This window comes from Dunckerocampus dactyliophorus, chromosome 1 (assembly GCF_027744805.1).
Source record: "Dunckerocampus dactyliophorus isolate RoL2022-P2 chromosome 1, RoL_Ddac_1.1, whole genome shotgun sequence".
Lineage (NCBI taxonomy): Eukaryota > Metazoa > Chordata > Actinopteri > Syngnathiformes > Syngnathidae > Dunckerocampus > Dunckerocampus dactyliophorus.
This window is the reverse complement of record NC_072819.1, coordinates 43,192,251-43,210,166: the sequence shown is the minus strand read 5'-3', so window position 1 is coordinate 43,210,166 and position 17,916 is coordinate 43,192,251. Positions and strand designations below refer to the sequence as shown.

The 17,916-nt window shown below is 40.6% G+C and overlaps 1 protein-coding gene across 3 annotated transcripts in view; it reads left to right on the top strand.

Annotated features, from left to right (window-relative positions):
* The window catches only part of LOC129188935 (IQ motif and SEC7 domain-containing protein 1-like), a 128,529-nt gene that overhangs the window by 23,787 nt on the left and 86,826 nt on the right, over positions 1-17,916 (top strand). For 2 of the 3 annotated variants that reach the window (XM_054790085.1, XM_054790144.1), the window contains exon 2: positions 7,171-7,200. The exons of the other annotated variant lie outside the window; for it this stretch is intronic. In XM_054790085.1, coding sequence (XP_054646060.1) covers positions 7,171-7,200 — 30 coding nt within the window. The remainder of the gene's footprint in view (positions 1-7,170; positions 7,201-17,916) is intronic. 3 annotated transcript variants of the gene reach the window in all.

Genomic DNA, 17,916 nt, shown 5'->3' with positions numbered 1-17,916 from the left:
GGAAAACACTGCAAGACATTTCTGCCTCCTTTCTGATGTGTTGCGGACCAAACCACTCACTGCGTTTGCTTCATATTGATTTGGTCCGACTAGGGCAGGGGTTGGCAACCCTTACCATCAAAAGAGCCATTTCGTCTCCTATTCCAGTAAAGAAAAATAGTGTAGAGCCGCAAAACATTACACAGCTTGTGGACAACAATAACGACACAATTCGACTAAAAGAAGCGCAGACTGCATGTGTAGGTGTACTTTGAAATCATTTAAATACTGAACTACATTCATCCACTTCTTCAAAGTATGTTTGCTCTGCTCAACCATCCGTAGTAGTTCCCAAATCGCTCCGTTACGTCCATCTGCAGTTGGGTACTTTTCGGAAAAGGCTGAGCTCTTGTTTTGAAAATGTCCTTCAATGTTAAATTTTTTGTTGTTTGCTAATTTCTCACCAAATATCAAGTACATGGGTAAGCCAGCGTCATTGGCAGTGACTTTGCTTGGTGCAGGGAGGTGCATCAAGGAGGCTAAAGAGCTGGATGGGGGTTGTCGACCCCTGGTCTAGGGCCTAGTCAATCTTCAAGCTTCAGATTAATTGACAAAAAACCTGTCAGTTTTAGTGTATGATATTCCGTGTATAGCCAAAGCTTACGCCAGCGACACAATTTTTTGTTTCTTTAATTTTCATGTTTGTGATGCACATTGATTTTATATTTTTGAAATGAGAATTTCAAATTTTTCCAAAAAAAAAAAAAAAAAAGGCCATTCAAAACATTTAAGAAAATTGAATGGACACGTCAGTGTTTCCCTACCATTAGGGCAACCCTCAGTTCAATTTTTTAAAATTTTAATGTTATTTTTAATACAACACCAGATCACAACAGAAGTAGTTTAAGGATACTTGCCATGAAGAACAGGCCTATACATTTTATTTTATTTATTTATTTATTTATTTATTTATTTTAAACCCGATTTACACAACAGCATGTCATTTCTGTGTCTACATTGTCGCTCGTTCACAATTTTTCATCTGCTGTCTGTATCACGTGTGAAGGAGCGATTGCATTAATTAAATGACATTTCTTCATTTTCACTTTGTGAGCTCATTTGGAGTCTTTCTGCTGCTTTCCATTATGAAAGTGTGGAGTAGCGATTGCGTGTGTACTTACATCGGTAACACTGTACTTCCATACAGTGATGGCTGTGAAGACAGCTTTGAATTTGTTATGCTAAATCTGTCTAGTAGTTGTTTGTGGCTTGTTTTGTCATCACACAGCGACAATGTGTTACGATTTGGTCATCAGTGAAGGGTGACCCGAGACAGCTTTTTCACTTCCCATATGATATTACAGCCTTGAGTGTCGTCCCTTACAGATATCAATCAGATATTAGCATGACATACTTTTATTACTTATTTTGTAGCGTTGAATATTAGAAAAGGCTTGATCAAGTGATATTACTCACAGAAAACAACACTAAGCAACAGTAGGTATTTAAACTTGATATTACTCACCACCGACAGGGGCTGCTCATAGAGCAGCCACAAGTTAGGTTCTTTGTCTCTGTGCTATTTTTTAGTGCTACAACGATTAATTGATGATTAATAGATGAGCAATTAATCTTTTTGTAATTGATGATTAATAGATGAGCAATTAATCGTCAAATAATTTGGTAATCGACGAATCGTCTCATTTTAAAATGTACTGTAATTCAGTCATTTCAGCCTCTCAAATGTGACTATTTTTTTAATTTCTTTAGTCATCTATGAAAGCAGACCTATTATCTTTGTGTTTCAGGCATAACAAGATAGTCAAGTAAAAATGTGTTTAAAAAAAAAAAAATCTGATTAATCGAAAAAATAATCGAGCGATTAATCGGTTATTAAAATAATCGTTAGTTGCAGCCCTAGTATTTTTGTGATGCTGCTTCAAATGTGCACTGAGGTTGGTTGTATGAGACTCCTCCGCTTCTGTGCCACCACAAAAAAACAAGTTTTGCACTCAGCCACAACATCTTTTCCGGCCTTTAACAGAAAAACACTGCCACACGGCCGACATCACTCCTACTCCTTGCCACTTTGTTAGCACGTTAGCACATGCTGTCGTTGAGATCACTTGGGCTCTGCCTGGGCACTGCTGGATAGACATGCTGGATATAGTACGGTCTAGAATAGACTGCTTGTATAGGAGATTTTAGATGAAGGCTGATACAATCTGATACTTGTTTTTTGCTGCTATCAGACCGATATCTGATATCCAAATCAATATCGGGCCTAACATGCATGTTTTTAGATGGTAGCCACAAAGAAAACGGTAGCAAATATAGAAGGTAAAGGTGTCACAGATCTCGCGAGATTAAAACGTGACAATATTTCTCATTTAGAGAAAAGCTGTCTCGCGGGAACAGAGACGAGCTATGGGATCGCTACTGTGAATGATAATACAGTCGTCCCTCGCTACGTTGCTGTTTGAACATCACTCCCTCACTATATCGCGTTTTATGAAAAATTAATTCATTGATAAATGATCGCTGTTTTGTTGTTGACTATGGCCCATTATTCGTCAAAAATATTGAAATACAAGTTATATGTAGTATTCCGGCCACCAGGCGTCAGTAATGACACAAAACATTGATGAGACATAGTTTCATAGACGATTAAGTAAATACTTTGGCTTCTCAAAACAATATGCGTTCTAAAGATTAAAACATTTGCGTCACTAAAATGCCTTCTAAAAAAAAAATCTGACCTCACAAGGCGCTCGGCGTTATATCTGTCTCCCGCCATATCCCTGCGCACTGTCGCCTTCATGTGTATGTGACGAAGACACTCGCATCTTCTTCCGCTGTGGAACGCATACGTAAACAAGATGGCTGCGGCGCTCACATACACATCATGCGTCACACAGGTGAATACAGGGGTGTTATTTCATGTCTCTAATATTGTTTAAAAAACTTATTTAGAAAGTCATAAACATGTTTACTATGTTCTAACTATGAAAATATTCCATTTATTAACATTTAATCCTACTCGGTGGAAATTCCCTTACCACGGTTGGGCCTGGAACCAATTTAACACGATAAACGAGGGACTACTGTAGGAACTTTGGAACCCTACATCAAGTGCTTTACGCATACTCATAAACCTTGCAATCCAACCTGCACTTGGCGTTCCCATCATCACTCGCTTGTGACGTGTGGCTGTTTTTTTCTGTTAAACAGCTGCTGCAGTGTAAATGTCCAAGCACAACATTTGATCAAAGTTACTTAAGATTTGTCTAATTAAAAAAAAAAAATCACTTCATATGACCTCTGTGAAAACAAACAAATCATTTTCACTTTAATAATTCAATAATCTTTTAGATGCCATTATTTATTTTCTTTCCCAAGCTACAATCGCTTCTTTTTTTGTTTGTTTGTTTGTTTGTTTGATACAATTGTGGTCGATTGGGAAACAATCGACATACGACATACATATCTTATGAACCTGGCAAAGATGGATGCTGCTTCACACGACTATTCGCTTGCACTAACAAGTGCACCAAGTTCACTTTTATGTAATCAAGCTTACAAAAAGAGCCAGTCTTCTTCTTGTAAAAGTGTGTGATCAGTTAAACACACAGTATATTATATCAGAATTTCCTCTTAACGCAGCAAAGCAAATAGCCGCACATGCATTTCATTTAGTGTCTGAGCCATCTGCCGTTTTCTTTATGTATAATAAAGGAGGAAAGTGACTCCTCGAGGCTCAAAACTCTTCAGAAACAGCACGATTGTAATTACAATGAAGCAGGCCTTCCCTTGTGGTAAAAACGCTTAAGGGGGAAGCGTGTGAGCCTCCATGGGCAGTGAGTGGCTGCGCAGTAGACACTGTTCCAGTTCATTTGAAGCAAGGCAGGCAGCTATGATTAAATGAGCAGACTTGTGCATTATGGCACCCGTGTCCAGTTGCACTTACTCTTGCAGAAACGCAGATTGATAAACTCTGAGTCAGCAGCTTTCGGGGGCTGGGTGTGTGCTCTGTCCGTTTCCTCCCCCCCCCCCAATAGGAAACAGCCTGTCCTCCCTACGACAGACTCAGGAAAAAGGCAGTAGCATCATCGCACGCAGAACAAAACAGAGCATGACTTGTCGTCGGAGAGAGACCTAACATTTTGGTTTCAGGAAGCGGCTGAATTGTAGATGTGCCTCAACAACTGGCGGGGGACCTTGAATCCTGTGGTGTGATACCTCCACTGGGATTTGGCATTTACTGCATTATTAAAATTGCTTTGGGAATGCATCAGATTGAAGTGCAGCAGCCAGTATCTGTGTGCAAAGGGGAGAAGTTTAACTTGCTCACACACATCCATCATCCTGCAGATAGGTGACGCCATGAAATATGGGAATCATCCACTTTATGGCTGCACAAATGAGTTTTGTCTCCACCACTGGAGTGTTTTATGAATATGTACTAAAACTGTGGAGGACTTTTTTGACGGTGTGACCATTTACAGCAAATCCAATGGACTCAACTTTGTAAATTGCTGTCTGGGTCAGTCAGTTGCATTGATCCAACTTCACGCAAATACAAAATATATTGCAAGTGTTCCAACTTTCATGGGCAGTGGAAGACGGTGGCTCAGACAGTGAGGACCTTAAGTGATGAAGCATTTGCTGTCGTCTGGCGTGACCACAAAAATTAGTCGCAGGAGTTTGCAGTGGGGCGGAGGAGCTGTCCAGGGTACTGAGCGCTTCTGCCCCTTGAAACATCGAGCGGAAGGCACTCCAAACGACAGACGCGTATCATTCTGCAAAATATATGTGAGAAATGGTTTTGGTCTGGCCATTTATTTTTTTCTGTGATGCATTGTATACACAGCAATCGATAGCTTCAGTAATTGGCATTGGCTCTGGACTCTGGCTTGTGTGTCAATGAATCTCATTGCGTTATATTGACCCAGCTCTAGTTTTCAGCCTCAGCCCGACTGCACACTTGTAATGGGGCTTGCTCTGATGAGAACGCCACAGTCTGATGTACGCTTTATGTAATAATTAGGACACTTTTGTTCATATTTGCTGAACAGACAATCAGAAGCGGATCATTTGCTGTAACAGAATTCTGGGTCAAGAGGAGGTTCACAAAGGCAGAAAAAAAAACACATAATGTAACAAAGAATAATGAGAAAGGAAGAAAAAAAATCCTTCAGCCAACAGAGAATTGGCTGCAGCTTGACACAGAACGGATGTTTATTAACTTGACAAAAGAGCTGAGCATCTCCACTACTTTAATGGCTTCCAAGGCAGTCCTTTCACCGTGAACATCAGCCTTCTTTCCAAGGAAAAAGTGTAAAGACAATAAGGTGCAAATATATTTTCCCACATGGACCCTTTAGTTTGTTTTTTGGACGCCTTGCCGACTTTAAAGGAAACCTGCTTGTGCTGTGTTTCAAATATTTTGTTTATATTTAAGAAACAAATATGTGTTGCCCCTTAAATATACTTAACTTGAATATGATACTGTTTGTTCTTGACCTATTTCACGCACAGCCAGCCAGCACAGTTGTATTCTGTGGTGTAGCCCGTGTTCCCGCATATCTGTTAATAGTGTCCATGTTTAATGTTGCTGCTGGGCCACTGAAGCCTTGGCAGCTGTTGCCATGGAGAAGAAGCAGGTTACTTGATGTTTGCACACATCCACTACATTCTCTGCAGCCTTATCGTACAATATCTGCTCTTATTAATGTCCAGTGCTGATCATCCTTTTGATTGTTCCTTTAACACGTGTTACAGTAATGAGGAATGATTTTTATTGTGTTTATGAGTACAGTATGCCGTCAGTGCTGCACAATGAGATAACACGATATGAGAACCACTCATGCAGTTGATTGATTGTGGGCAGAACCAGCTGGATGATGATGATGATGATGATGATGATGATGTTGATAGTGGTGGTGGCGTGCGTTTGTTTTTTTTTGGATTTTTTGATTAGTATTTTTTTTTTTTTTTAGGCCCTGCGACCCTAGTGAGGACAGGCAGTAAAGAAAATGGTTTGTATGGATGGATATATTGGGCTTTTGCAAAGAATTTTTTTGTGAAATATAAATATACTTATTCCTAAATGTCCAAAAAAAAGTTAAATGAATGGGGAAAAAAAATGGAGCGCCATATTTGTGGACGTTTGTTCATCCATCCATCCATTTTCTATGCCTCTTACCCTAATTAGGATCGCGTGGGTATGCTGGAGCCTACCCCAGCTGACTTCGGGCGAGAGGCGGGGTACACCTTGGACTGGTCGCCAGCCAATCGCAGGGCACATACAGACAAACAACCATTCACTCTCACATTCATACCTATGGACAATTTAGAGTCGCCAATTAACCTAACGTTTGTTTTATGTTTTATTCAGTTGTTTAGCAGTCGGGATAGTCTCCAGCTGAACAGAAAAAGCATGATAGAAAATGAATGAACGGATGGATGCTTTCAGTTGCTTTTTCCTCTTTCCAAAATGCTGGGTGCTGTGGTTTTGTCAGACTTTTCAATATTATACAAAATCCCACTCGCATATCTATACAGTAGCTTGCTTGGTTAGGCCCCATGCTGAGGGCTGCCAACCGTGGCGTAAGTTGTTAGAAATGGACATTGGCATTTTGATTCTGGGATTGAAAAAAAAAAAAGCCACCTCAACAACCAACAAACCCGTACAATCACACTGGTCTCATTTTTTGCATTTTGATAGATGCGATAATAAAAGTGAATGTGAACAGCAGGTGTGGCAATTCACAGTTCCACAATAATTGTCTTTCTTTTATCATAGTTGTATTAATAGAGGCCATTTAGTTGTAATGCTAAAGGATGTTTTGCTTCAGTGGATGCGTGCGTCAATAAATTCAGCACTGCAAGTGCTTTATTTGTCTAATATGTGCCTGTAAAACAATGCACATTATGTTTTACAGAAACTTAAAATAACAAGCATCCTGTAAACATTGTTTTGGCAAGGCTTTCCAGAAGTAGCTTTTCTGAGTCCACATGAATTGTCTGTATAATGCTGTTCTTTAACAGTTAGCTAAACCTGCCTGTTTTAGTGTTGCTGATTCAAGTAACGCTGTTAACTAAGGCGTTCTATGATAATGGCATGCCTGGTGGCATCCTTTCATTTCTTTTATCAACAGAAATCACTCAGCCACTCTTTTTTTTTTTCAGGTCTGATGGAGACACATCCAGGATGGTCAGGTAGAGGATGTTCAGTTACTTCTAATATTGTAATGTATTGTATTGTTTTGTATAGCATTCATTTTATGCCAAGTCTATTTTATACAATTTAAAGCATATTGTTGTAGTTTATGTTGTACTTGGGCTTTTGGCTCTGTTTGTGTTGCTCTATATCAGGGGTGCTCACACTTTCTCAGCCTGTGAGCTACTTTTAAAATGTCCCAAAAATCTACCTCCTACTATAAATATAGAAAATATGTTTACTGTCTTTACTGTCTAAATATGAGTATTTATGTACAGGTACTGTATATCGGGGTGCACACACTTTTTCAGCATGCAAGTCATAAGTCGACATGATCATTTTGAAGTTATCATCAGCTGAGTGAGGGCGACCGTAACTCAGATGTGGCCCACAACGTAGGTTAACACAGCTCCTACATCATTATCAGATGCATGTGTTCCGTATACAGTACATGAATGAATAGTTATTCCATCGCTGTTATGGCTAAGAGAGCTCCACTACACTACGCCACGCTACAGTACACGCCTCCCTATGGACACTGAAAACCATCTGTGTACAGCTTTCCCCCATGCTTTCCCTTGAATGGAAGTACAGTACAGCCGTGGATTAAATTGTTGGTAGTCTTCAGCGAAAGAAAGAAAAAAAACAAAAATGGTCACTGAAGTAACTCAAAATGCATGTTGACAAGCTATAAAGCTTCTTGGAGAAAAATCTGGAACTTTTGGCAAGTCAGCTGTATGTTTACAGATGCAAAATAAAGCATACAGAGAAAAGAGCAGCATATCTGCTGTGAAACATGGAGGAGACTTGGTTAAGGCTCAGGCTCCTGAAAGGGGCACCAAAACATGACACAACCTGACATAGCAAGCAAAACTGAGACATTTTCCAACCAATTTCCATCCATCCTTTTTCTATGCCGCTTATCCTCACTAGGGTCGCGGGTATGCTGGGGCCTATCCCAGCTGACTTCGGGCGAGAGGCGGGGTACACCCCGGACTGGTCGCCAACCAATGGCAGGGCGCATATAGACAAACAACCATTCACACTCACATTCATACTTATGGGTAATTTAGAGTCTCCATTTAATCTAACATGCATGCTTTTAGAATGTGGGAGGAAACCGGGGTACCCGGAGCAAACCCACACACGCACGGGGAGAACATGCAAACTCCACACAGAGATGCCCAACGAAGATACGAACCGAGATCTTCCGGATCTCCTGACTGTGTGGCCAACATGCTAACCACTCGGCCACCGCGTGGCCCTTTCCAACCAATTTCCACATTAAAATAAAGTATCACTTTAACATATAACGCTATGTCATCCATATCTGCCACTACGAATGCTTTAAACTTACCTTAAATTGTCCCAAACATACTCCAAAATGGCGACGTATTTTGCATGTAACAAGGAGCTAGTGGATGGGCCCTGCTTGAAAGCCCGTGCGAGACGCAAAAGTGTATTGATTAGAATAAATACATCAGAAGAAATCCTGAAAGAAACACTTATCCTGGACGTTATGCCATGTTTCTGATTTGGAATCAGTTTCACTTTTGTTATTGCTTGAATTTTGATGAAAAACCGGAGACATAACATGCAAATATAGTACCAAGGCAGGCATCAACTCATTTGCATATAGTCTTCCGCAATTCAATTTTAGTTACGTTGTGTGCGGACTATGCTGATTATGCACATTTTGTTGACATTTGGTTAAAGTAGTTGTTTTGGATGCAGCACAATTAGTTAAAAGAATGTTGTTCTTTGGAAATCACATCGTTGTGTATTATTTATTTCATCGTCTTTGTGACACACTCTTTTGTATGTCGCGAAGTGGCGATGTGCAAACGGGCTGAAATTGACACCAGATCATGTTTTATACACAACAGACCCGACGAAAATATTCTACACTGCTTCCCCTGTTTATTCAATGTGTTTGCAGTATATTTTCTATTTGGTTATAGCTGCAAATCACTGTAGTCTGTTCGTCAAGCTCCTTGAAGTGGCGGCACCTTCTCTGTTATGTTGCTTTGCTGCATCCGACACAGGGTCCATGGTACAATGAAATCTCAAGACTATCAGGACATTCTGGAGTGAAATGTGTTGCTCAGGGTCAGAAACTTGCTCTTAGTCGCAGGTCATGCATCGTCCCAACAGGACAGTGACTCAAAACACACCTAAAACACTCAAGAATGGCTGAGGGCCAAACATTGGACTATTCTGAAGTGGCCTTCTTTGAGCCCTGGTTTAAATCCAATTAAACAGCTGTAGAAAGACGTGAAACATGTAGTCTGGAGAAGGCACCCGTTAAACCTGAGAGAACTGGAGTCGTTTTCTCATGAGGAAGTGGCCTAAATACCTGCTGACAGGTGCAGGAGTTTCACTGAGAATTACAGGATGCGCTTGATTGCAGTCATTGCTTCAAAAAGTTGTGCAACAAAATACAGTCAAACCTGTATAGAACGGCCACCTGCCTATAGCGGCCACTGAGAAATCCCCCGCGGAAAATTTGCGTGTTATAGACCCTGTGTATAGCGGTCACCTGTCTAACGCGGCCAGAGGCCACCCATTTTGTATCCCTTGGTCAATATCTGACCGCATATAGCGGCCAAAATGCCGACTCAAGCAGAAGCTTCATGCACAAAAAGTTTCGTTTTTTTAAGCAATGAAGCTGTTGAGCGGTAGACTTGAATTACTGAGTCCTAGCTCAGTCACAATTATTCACAAGATCCACACAAACTGTCAGTTGTTCCACATTAAAAAAAAGCCGTCTTCTTTGGAGCTTGTTGCAGACAGTGACACCGTTTGAGACAATGTGCACTGGTCAATACTGTAATGCCCCTTGTTGTGGGGAAGGAGAGACTCACGCACTTTAATCGCTTTATTAACAGCGGTTTATTAACCTAGTAGTTCTTTACAACTTTTAGCCGCAGTCCCACAGTGCCCTCTACTGGTCAACATGTAACAGTATAATTATATGTATCTGCAAACACAACAAGCTTCTAATCACAGACATGTTAATATGTGCGTGCACAAATTCAAATTGGCCGCCAACCTGTCTATAACGGCCACCTGCCTATAGCGGCCACTTTTGCCGTTTCCCTTTAGTGGCCGCTATAGACAGGTTTGACTGTATTAGGTTAAGGCTACCATCAGTTTTGTCCAGGCATTTTGCATTTGTTTTTTTTTTCCTCTTGAAACCACAATTCTAAAGCAATATTTGATTTGCTTTTGTTCATTTTTTGTACATTTTTTGTATTATCGATCAGTTACCATTTATTTCAGAGATTCTTGTGGGTTTTTCCTTTTTTGGTGTAAGGGCAACAACAATTTCGACCACGTGCGTCTAAGTATAGACTCTGCAGCAGATTCCCTTTCAAGTGCAGCCATTTTCAAATCACTGTGACGTGTACACACAGAGACGGAGACCTGTTGTCATGACATCCTTCACTGTGCTCATATGCCATAATGTGACACACAAATCAGCCCGTCCACTTTAACATTTTGTGCATTACATGCCTTGGTAGATTTCATTATCGTTAATAATGAACACGCCTGTGAACTTTGCACAGGCACCATAAATAAATAAACCATGCTCCCCAAAGGATCAGGGGTTTCGTTCAAGTGTGTGCGTTTACGGAGAGCAAGACGGCCATGGCCGATAATGGCGGATTATTCTCATACACACTCTGTGGCTAATGAGAGAGGAATAACAACAAGGCAGTGTTTAATTGGTGTGCTGTTCTGTAATCAGGATGGATGGCTTCATTCAGATGTGATTAGAATCAAGGCGGGGGCGGCAGGCGGGCTCTTGAAAGCCTCGCTGACCTGCTTGTATTGGATTGTTCTTCAGAGAACGTCGTGTGATAGAGACGCTCTTCAAATCCTTCATCTTTTTGCAGCCTGTCATTCACAAAGTCAGAACAGACAAACACTGTCATTATGAGACTGACTTCAATGGACACTCTCCTCAGCTTTCCACCTGTTTGCTTGCTTGTTCTGAGTTACGTTTGGGTGGCAGCTTTATTTTAATGTGAGATGGTTGAAAGACTAATTAAATGTCCCAAAAGGTTGAGATGATTGGGGAGCCTTTGAACATTGCATAGTCTCTAATTTCGTACAGTTGATTACCTTTGTTCGGTCCCATGGTCACACTCAAGTGCAGTTTAGCGAAGTACTGCTGAAAAATTTGAAGGAGTCGACATGATCTCAAATTCCCGACAAAGAAAAAAACCTTCATTACAGAGAGCACAATGAAAATAATTCTTTTAAGGGTCAAATCCTTTTCCAGTCTCTCTCCAAGGACCTGTTTTTTGTGTTTATTGTGAAGGTGTCGTGGGGTTATCATAAAGTTTAGCAGAAGAGCTAAATTTGTTCCTTTGCTTCCGAACACACATAAAGTTTGTCGACCTGTCAACGGTTTGCATGTACCACACTGACTTACGACTGTAAAGGGGGATCCAGGGAACAGAAAATACAACTATTTTTATTACTGCTTTGTGTTTAACAATGTGAAGACAGCATCAAATGGAGACGCCATTCACAGGCAAGCCCTACAAAGGGGGCCCCCAATGCGGTGCAGTGACACATCAGAACCGTTCAGGGACCGTATGTGACAGTTGTACATTTTAGTATCCGTCCAGTGTCTTCTCCCACCCTGCTCTCCTTAACTGAAGCTCTCCAGAGGAAGTGAACTGGCCTATCCTCTCCTCTTGGTTGCCATGGAGAGTGATGCTCATCTTCGGAGAGGAAGGAGAGTGAGCCTCCTTGCTTGCACTGTAAAAGTCTCCCTTTGACCCACTGGAATGGATTTCAGCTCTCTCTAATCAGGCATTGTTCTGTAGATGCCATGCTGGAATTAGACAACACGTCACGAGTGCGCAGCTGAAAGAGGGGACAATAGAACCTAGTAGTGATAGTACATCATTGTTGCATGGAAACAAGGTCACCATAGTGGGCCTGTGTCGATGCCATAATGACTTGTGTACTAGATCCTCAAGATTTCATTGGTATCGTACAATCCTTTCAGTTGAATTGAGGTTTTATTGTTTTTGACAGGGGCAACACAGCGCGTCACACATCTGCCTCACAGTCAGGAGATCTGGGTTAATCTCTGTGTAGAGTTCTCCCCATGCTAGCATAGCTGTCTCTGGCTTCCTTGCATGGTGAGTTCATTGGAGGCTAAATTGTCCATAGTTGTGAATGTGAGCCTGAGTGGCAATCAGTCCAGAGTGTACCCTATCTCTTGCCCAAAGTCAGCCTCCACGGCACCCATTGCCCTATTGAGGACAAGTGGTATTGAAAAAAGATGGATGGATCGATTTGTCAGTACCATAAGTCTGTCCCCTCTTTGGCTGTAGGTCATATACTTCTGATCAAAACGTTTATTTCACTTTAGTGGCTGTTTGCAGTGAATTGCTTACAATTTTTTTTTTTTGGTCTCACTCCCATTTCTTCTATGTGCATTTTGAAGCTCTACTTACAACCTCCTTAAGATCCAACAGTGCAAAATGTGAATTTTTCAACTGGTCATAAAATTTTGATCATCAGCGTGTACAAGGGAATAGACTATAGAAGCGAGTATGACAACATCAGGCAATGATGACGCAGCAGAATTCAATAATTAACATAATGTGTGTCTTCTGTCTGCGTATTTCACTGACATCCACCACTAATTAGCACAATTGACGTATGTGCGTTTACATTTTTATGGACACTGGTGAAAATATGAAAAGCAAAATAAATGTTTACCCCGGTTAATCGGTTCCAAACCTGACCGTAATAACTGAATTTCCGCAAGGTTGTAAATCGGATATTTGTAGTTAAGAGCATAGAAAACCTGTTTGACTTTCCAAGTACAGTTTTTAACATTATTACAGCCCTCTTGACATGAAATAACACCCCTATAGTCACCTTTATACTCGCATTGCCCAATATACTGTAGTACACAAAAAAAGAGAAAAATAAGACAGACTCACACGCGCGCTTTATATTTGTATTTTAGTTTACTTGCCATTTTTATGCTAGAAAATTTAGGTCAAAAACCACATAGAATTCGTTTAAATATGCATATTTTTGACTGACTAAATGTGGTGCGTCATAGTCAACCGCGAAACAGCGAGGAACTGCAATTTTTTTTAAATTTTAAAACTCACTCAATAACAAAGACGTGGTTAATACATTCTTTAATTTTTTTTTGTCCTGTCCAGCCATTAGGGCAGATGGTGTTGTTGATCTAAATGCCCTTATGTGCTCAACAGATTTGGTCTGCCGGGGAAAAGTGTGAGATGCACTTCCCCTGTTATACAGAATTTATTTGACTTTGATGTTTTGTTGTTATGCAAATTTGGAGCGGCCGGACCGGAGCAGGAGGCGATAGAGAAGAAGAGAAAAGAAAACAGAGGGGGGGTGCGGGGATAAGAGGGGGACAAAAAAGAGAGAGACAAGGACAACAGCAACAAAAACAATAAGAAAACAGAAACAAACAGCACTGCATCAGCATATGACTGTGATGGCTATCAAGACCATGAGAGAGGGTAAAACAATGTCGCTGTAGCTTGGTTAATATGCACGTCACATATGTAAATGGAGCATAGCTGGTGCTTTTTAGAGTTTTTTTCAGAAGGCTTTAAAGGCGGAATAAGTGTTTCCCTTTAAGTGTATTCTTAGCTGTGTCTTTTTTATCTGTTTTTATATCTTTAGAAAGCACAGAAACAAGAAAGACACATAGTATGTTTGTGTATGACGGGCAAAACTCCAAAAAAAAAATGCAGTTTTCCCTGAAGACAATTATAACGGCTAACCACAGTGCACCTCCGTTTGAGTCCCACTTACAGTTTTACCCTCCATTTATCTTCCATCTCCTTTGTGTTTGACGCTGATGATAGTGGCTGTGAATGTGTGATCACCGTGATGCTTGCATCATTTGGTGGTGTGTTCCTATTGGTCGTTGTTGTTGCAGCAGCAGTGAGAGGCAGACACACTCAAAGATGGTTTCTCTAAATTTCTGACACCGTTTGCTGTCTGTTGCATGTCACTTCTATCCAAGACACTTCTATCTTAGTCCCTGTCTCACTGTAAGATGTACGACTTCGGATTCTTGATCCCATGCGTTTCGGGTGTTTTTACGCTGCATGTGAGGAAAATCATCTGAAGTTGTAGTGCAGGGCTGTCAAACGAGTTACGGTTGCACATTTGAGGGCCAGTTTTAACCGTGAGACCATAAAAATGTATATGAAGGCCTTTTTATTACGTCATAACTCTGTTTGCATCATTATATTTTACAAACACATTGATAGCTTTTGATCACATTCACAACCTCTGCCAAACCACAGATGCGACCTTACGCACCTTTGTTATTTAAATTCACAGTGCGACCCTTCGGCGTTTGGGGCGATGTGCATTATTTCCAGGCTTTCATGTGCCACATAAAATGACGTGGTGGGCCGGATCTGACCCATGGGCCAGGGTTTGACATCTGTCTGGTGTCCAAATCTACATATGACTTAAGGTACAGTAGAACATAAATATCACAGTAAAGCTAGGAACAAAAAAAAACAACATTCAGCTATAAACATTATGTAACTACCACTTTATGCAATGAATAAAAAAAAAAAAAAAAACGCAAAGGCATCAAAGAAGTGGATCAACATTATCTTTTTGGTCGTGACAGCCGCAACGACATTTTACAGAGAAACAGCAGGTCCTATGTAAGTAGGTTAAACAATATCATACACACACTGCCGTCTACCACTTTCTAGTAAATTAACAATTCTAATTGAAATCCTGTCATTTTGCGGCAAAATGTCACTCAGGCACGGAAAATGAGGAAAAAAATGAACTCCCAAGAACAATCAGAGTAATTATTTCATGGCAGGAAACTAATTCAAGTCTTTCTCCCATTGTGTTGGCAGAGGAGTGAAAGGCGGCATTAGCAGTTCTGAAATTAATAATTCATTATGCCAAAACAACAGCAAATGCTGGCAGCTGTGACATACTTACTCAATGATATTACTGAGGGCCTCCGTGCAGTATTCATCAAATACAGTGAGCTGCACTAAAGGAAACTCTGTGAATTGCTTGTTGGGTTGTAGAAGATGAGCAAAGCAACACACATGCAGAAATTGTTTAAAAACAAAAGAAGATATTCGTCAAAGCAGATGTTACTTTGGTTCTTATATATACTGTAATGTATTCTATAAAGATATAATTTTCCAGTAGAGCGGCCAGGAGCCTGTTGGTGTTTGATTGTATGTTGACAGGTGAAGAATCATTTCTGCCTTGTGTTTGATGGGCTCACGGCTCAGTGAAATCAGGAGCCCGCAGTAGTGTCTTTGTGGAAATGGTGTCCAGTCAAAGAAGATGAGAAATGTCACAGCTGCTGTATTGTAGAGGACATGACTGCTCTTCTCGTAGCACACGGGGCAGAACAGCAAAAACACTACAGTCGTCCCTCTACACGCAGTTTCACTCTAAGTTTTTTTGAAAGTATATTAATTAATAAATCATGCTGTTTTGTGGTTGAATACTGCCTATTATTAGTCAAAAAAATATGCATATTGAAGCCAACTTTACGTATTTTTTGTCCAAGCCTAAAAATGTCTAAATGAACTAAAATGCAAATATAAGTCATTCTGGAGACTCATTCAAAGACGCTGCGAATGGTATGTAATATTCTGCACTGGGCACTAGGTTTCAGTGATGTTCCTGACACGCAAAAACACCCGACATGATTGCTGGAACAACAGGCTTTTATTGCAGGTTTGAGTGATCTCACAACAGGCACAATAATCCGTCACAAAAACACAGCCTACTGTTGCTATAGTAACCCACGCCAAGCTAAAACACAAATCTGAACCCCAATGCCCGGTCTGCCCGCCACTCAGGTCCCCTAGGGAATACATTTATAGCAACACACACATGCACGAGTCTTATTTATGTCTTAAATGGCTTAATGCGAGTGTAAAGGTGACTATAGACGTGTTAGTTCATGTCAAGACGGCTCTAATAATGTTAAAAAACGTATTTAGAAGGTCATAAACAAGTTTTCTATGCTCTAACTATGAAAATATTGATTAACAGTATAAATCAGGAATCCCATAGCAGGGTTTGGACACCCCTGGGCTACATAGTCACACAGAGCATGAATTTTCAACTTTAAATTATTATTTCTTTGTAATACGATATATATTTTTTTTACTTTTTATTTATTGACTGGCACTTTGAAATGAACATGGATGAGGAAATGAGTGGTGTCGACGATATGAGGAACTGCTCTTGTAGTGTGTTTTGTTGTGTGTGTTCAGCAGTTTCGATTGACTTCACAACAACATTGTGTTCACTGCTATTCATAAGACAGCAATGCAACAGGTTTGCACCAAACCTCACTCCGGGCGGGGATGTTAATTCAGTCTGCAGACGTTAACGTCAGAATGAATGTAGTCATTTTGCAGGTAATAAAGATGTATTTACAGCAAAAACAGAAAACTACTCCGTTGTGTATTCACTTGTCAAATGTTGTCAGGTCATTGTGATTAAATCTGATTTTTAACAGTCCCAAGCTACACTTTGGAGGCGAATGCATAACGATACATGAAGTGTTTACTTATTTTTACTGTCATGTGATTGAACTTGTAATAATTCTACCTATGGAGGGTCAATCGCATTATTGGTTTGACTTAGTTTTTCTGCCCACCCCTTGCATTTATCCGGTCTTGGGGCCGGAACCGGACATCTTCAATAGCTGGATGTTGGGGCCCTTGCTTGGAACCGAACCTATGCCATCTTTATGAAAGGCATCAGCATGCACCAGTACGCCACCAGGCCTTAATAATTGTACGTCAAATAACAGCTTCAAAATAATGTTCATGGTACATTGCCTCTTAATGACAAGAGAGTCTCTGGCATTTCCATTGCAATCCACCTAATTTAGAGGTGGACCAGCCAGGACACATCCCATTGTGTTATTGCCAGTATCAGTGTCATTTAACATAATTTATGTTGTGTGTAAGGGGAAAAAAAATACTTCAAAGTGTTACGAGAAAAGTTCATCATTTCATAAGACTGGTGTGGAAATATTACAAGAAAAAACAAATATTTTTTTATGAACTGATGCCTAATATTGCAGCCATGAATTATACCTGTTTTGAGGACAACAGGTGTGTTCCGATTTTCGGCCTTTTGTGGTTATGTATGCATGGCCATAAATGATTGATACTGTCCAAAAAGAAAAAGATAACTAGTTACGTGTAACTAGTTACATTGTAACTAGGGATGTCCGATAATATCGGCGGGCCGATATTGGCATAAAAATGTAATAATGGTTGACATCTGTATTGTGTTTTTCCCTACAATGAAAACTGGTAACTGCATATATAGGCCAATGGGCTCCCTTACTTGCCATCATCGAGGCTTCCAGCGGCGCCAATACGTGGAAATACATTGTCATGTCCTGTGTTATTCCCCGCAGTCGGAACCGAACTTGATATGTTGAAACCACGGGTGTGGGTGTGCCGCAGATAGCACCGACGTTGGATAATTTCTTAGCTTGCAGCGGCGCCGGTACGGTCTCATTGTCTTTGTTGTCAGTTGACATTTTTACCCACGTCGAGGGTCGCCAAATGTGGAGATGCGATTGGTAACGAGACAGGTGTTGAAGTAAATAGCACCAATCACTTTACTCTCAACTCAACAACAAGCAACAATTCTTTAGCAACAGT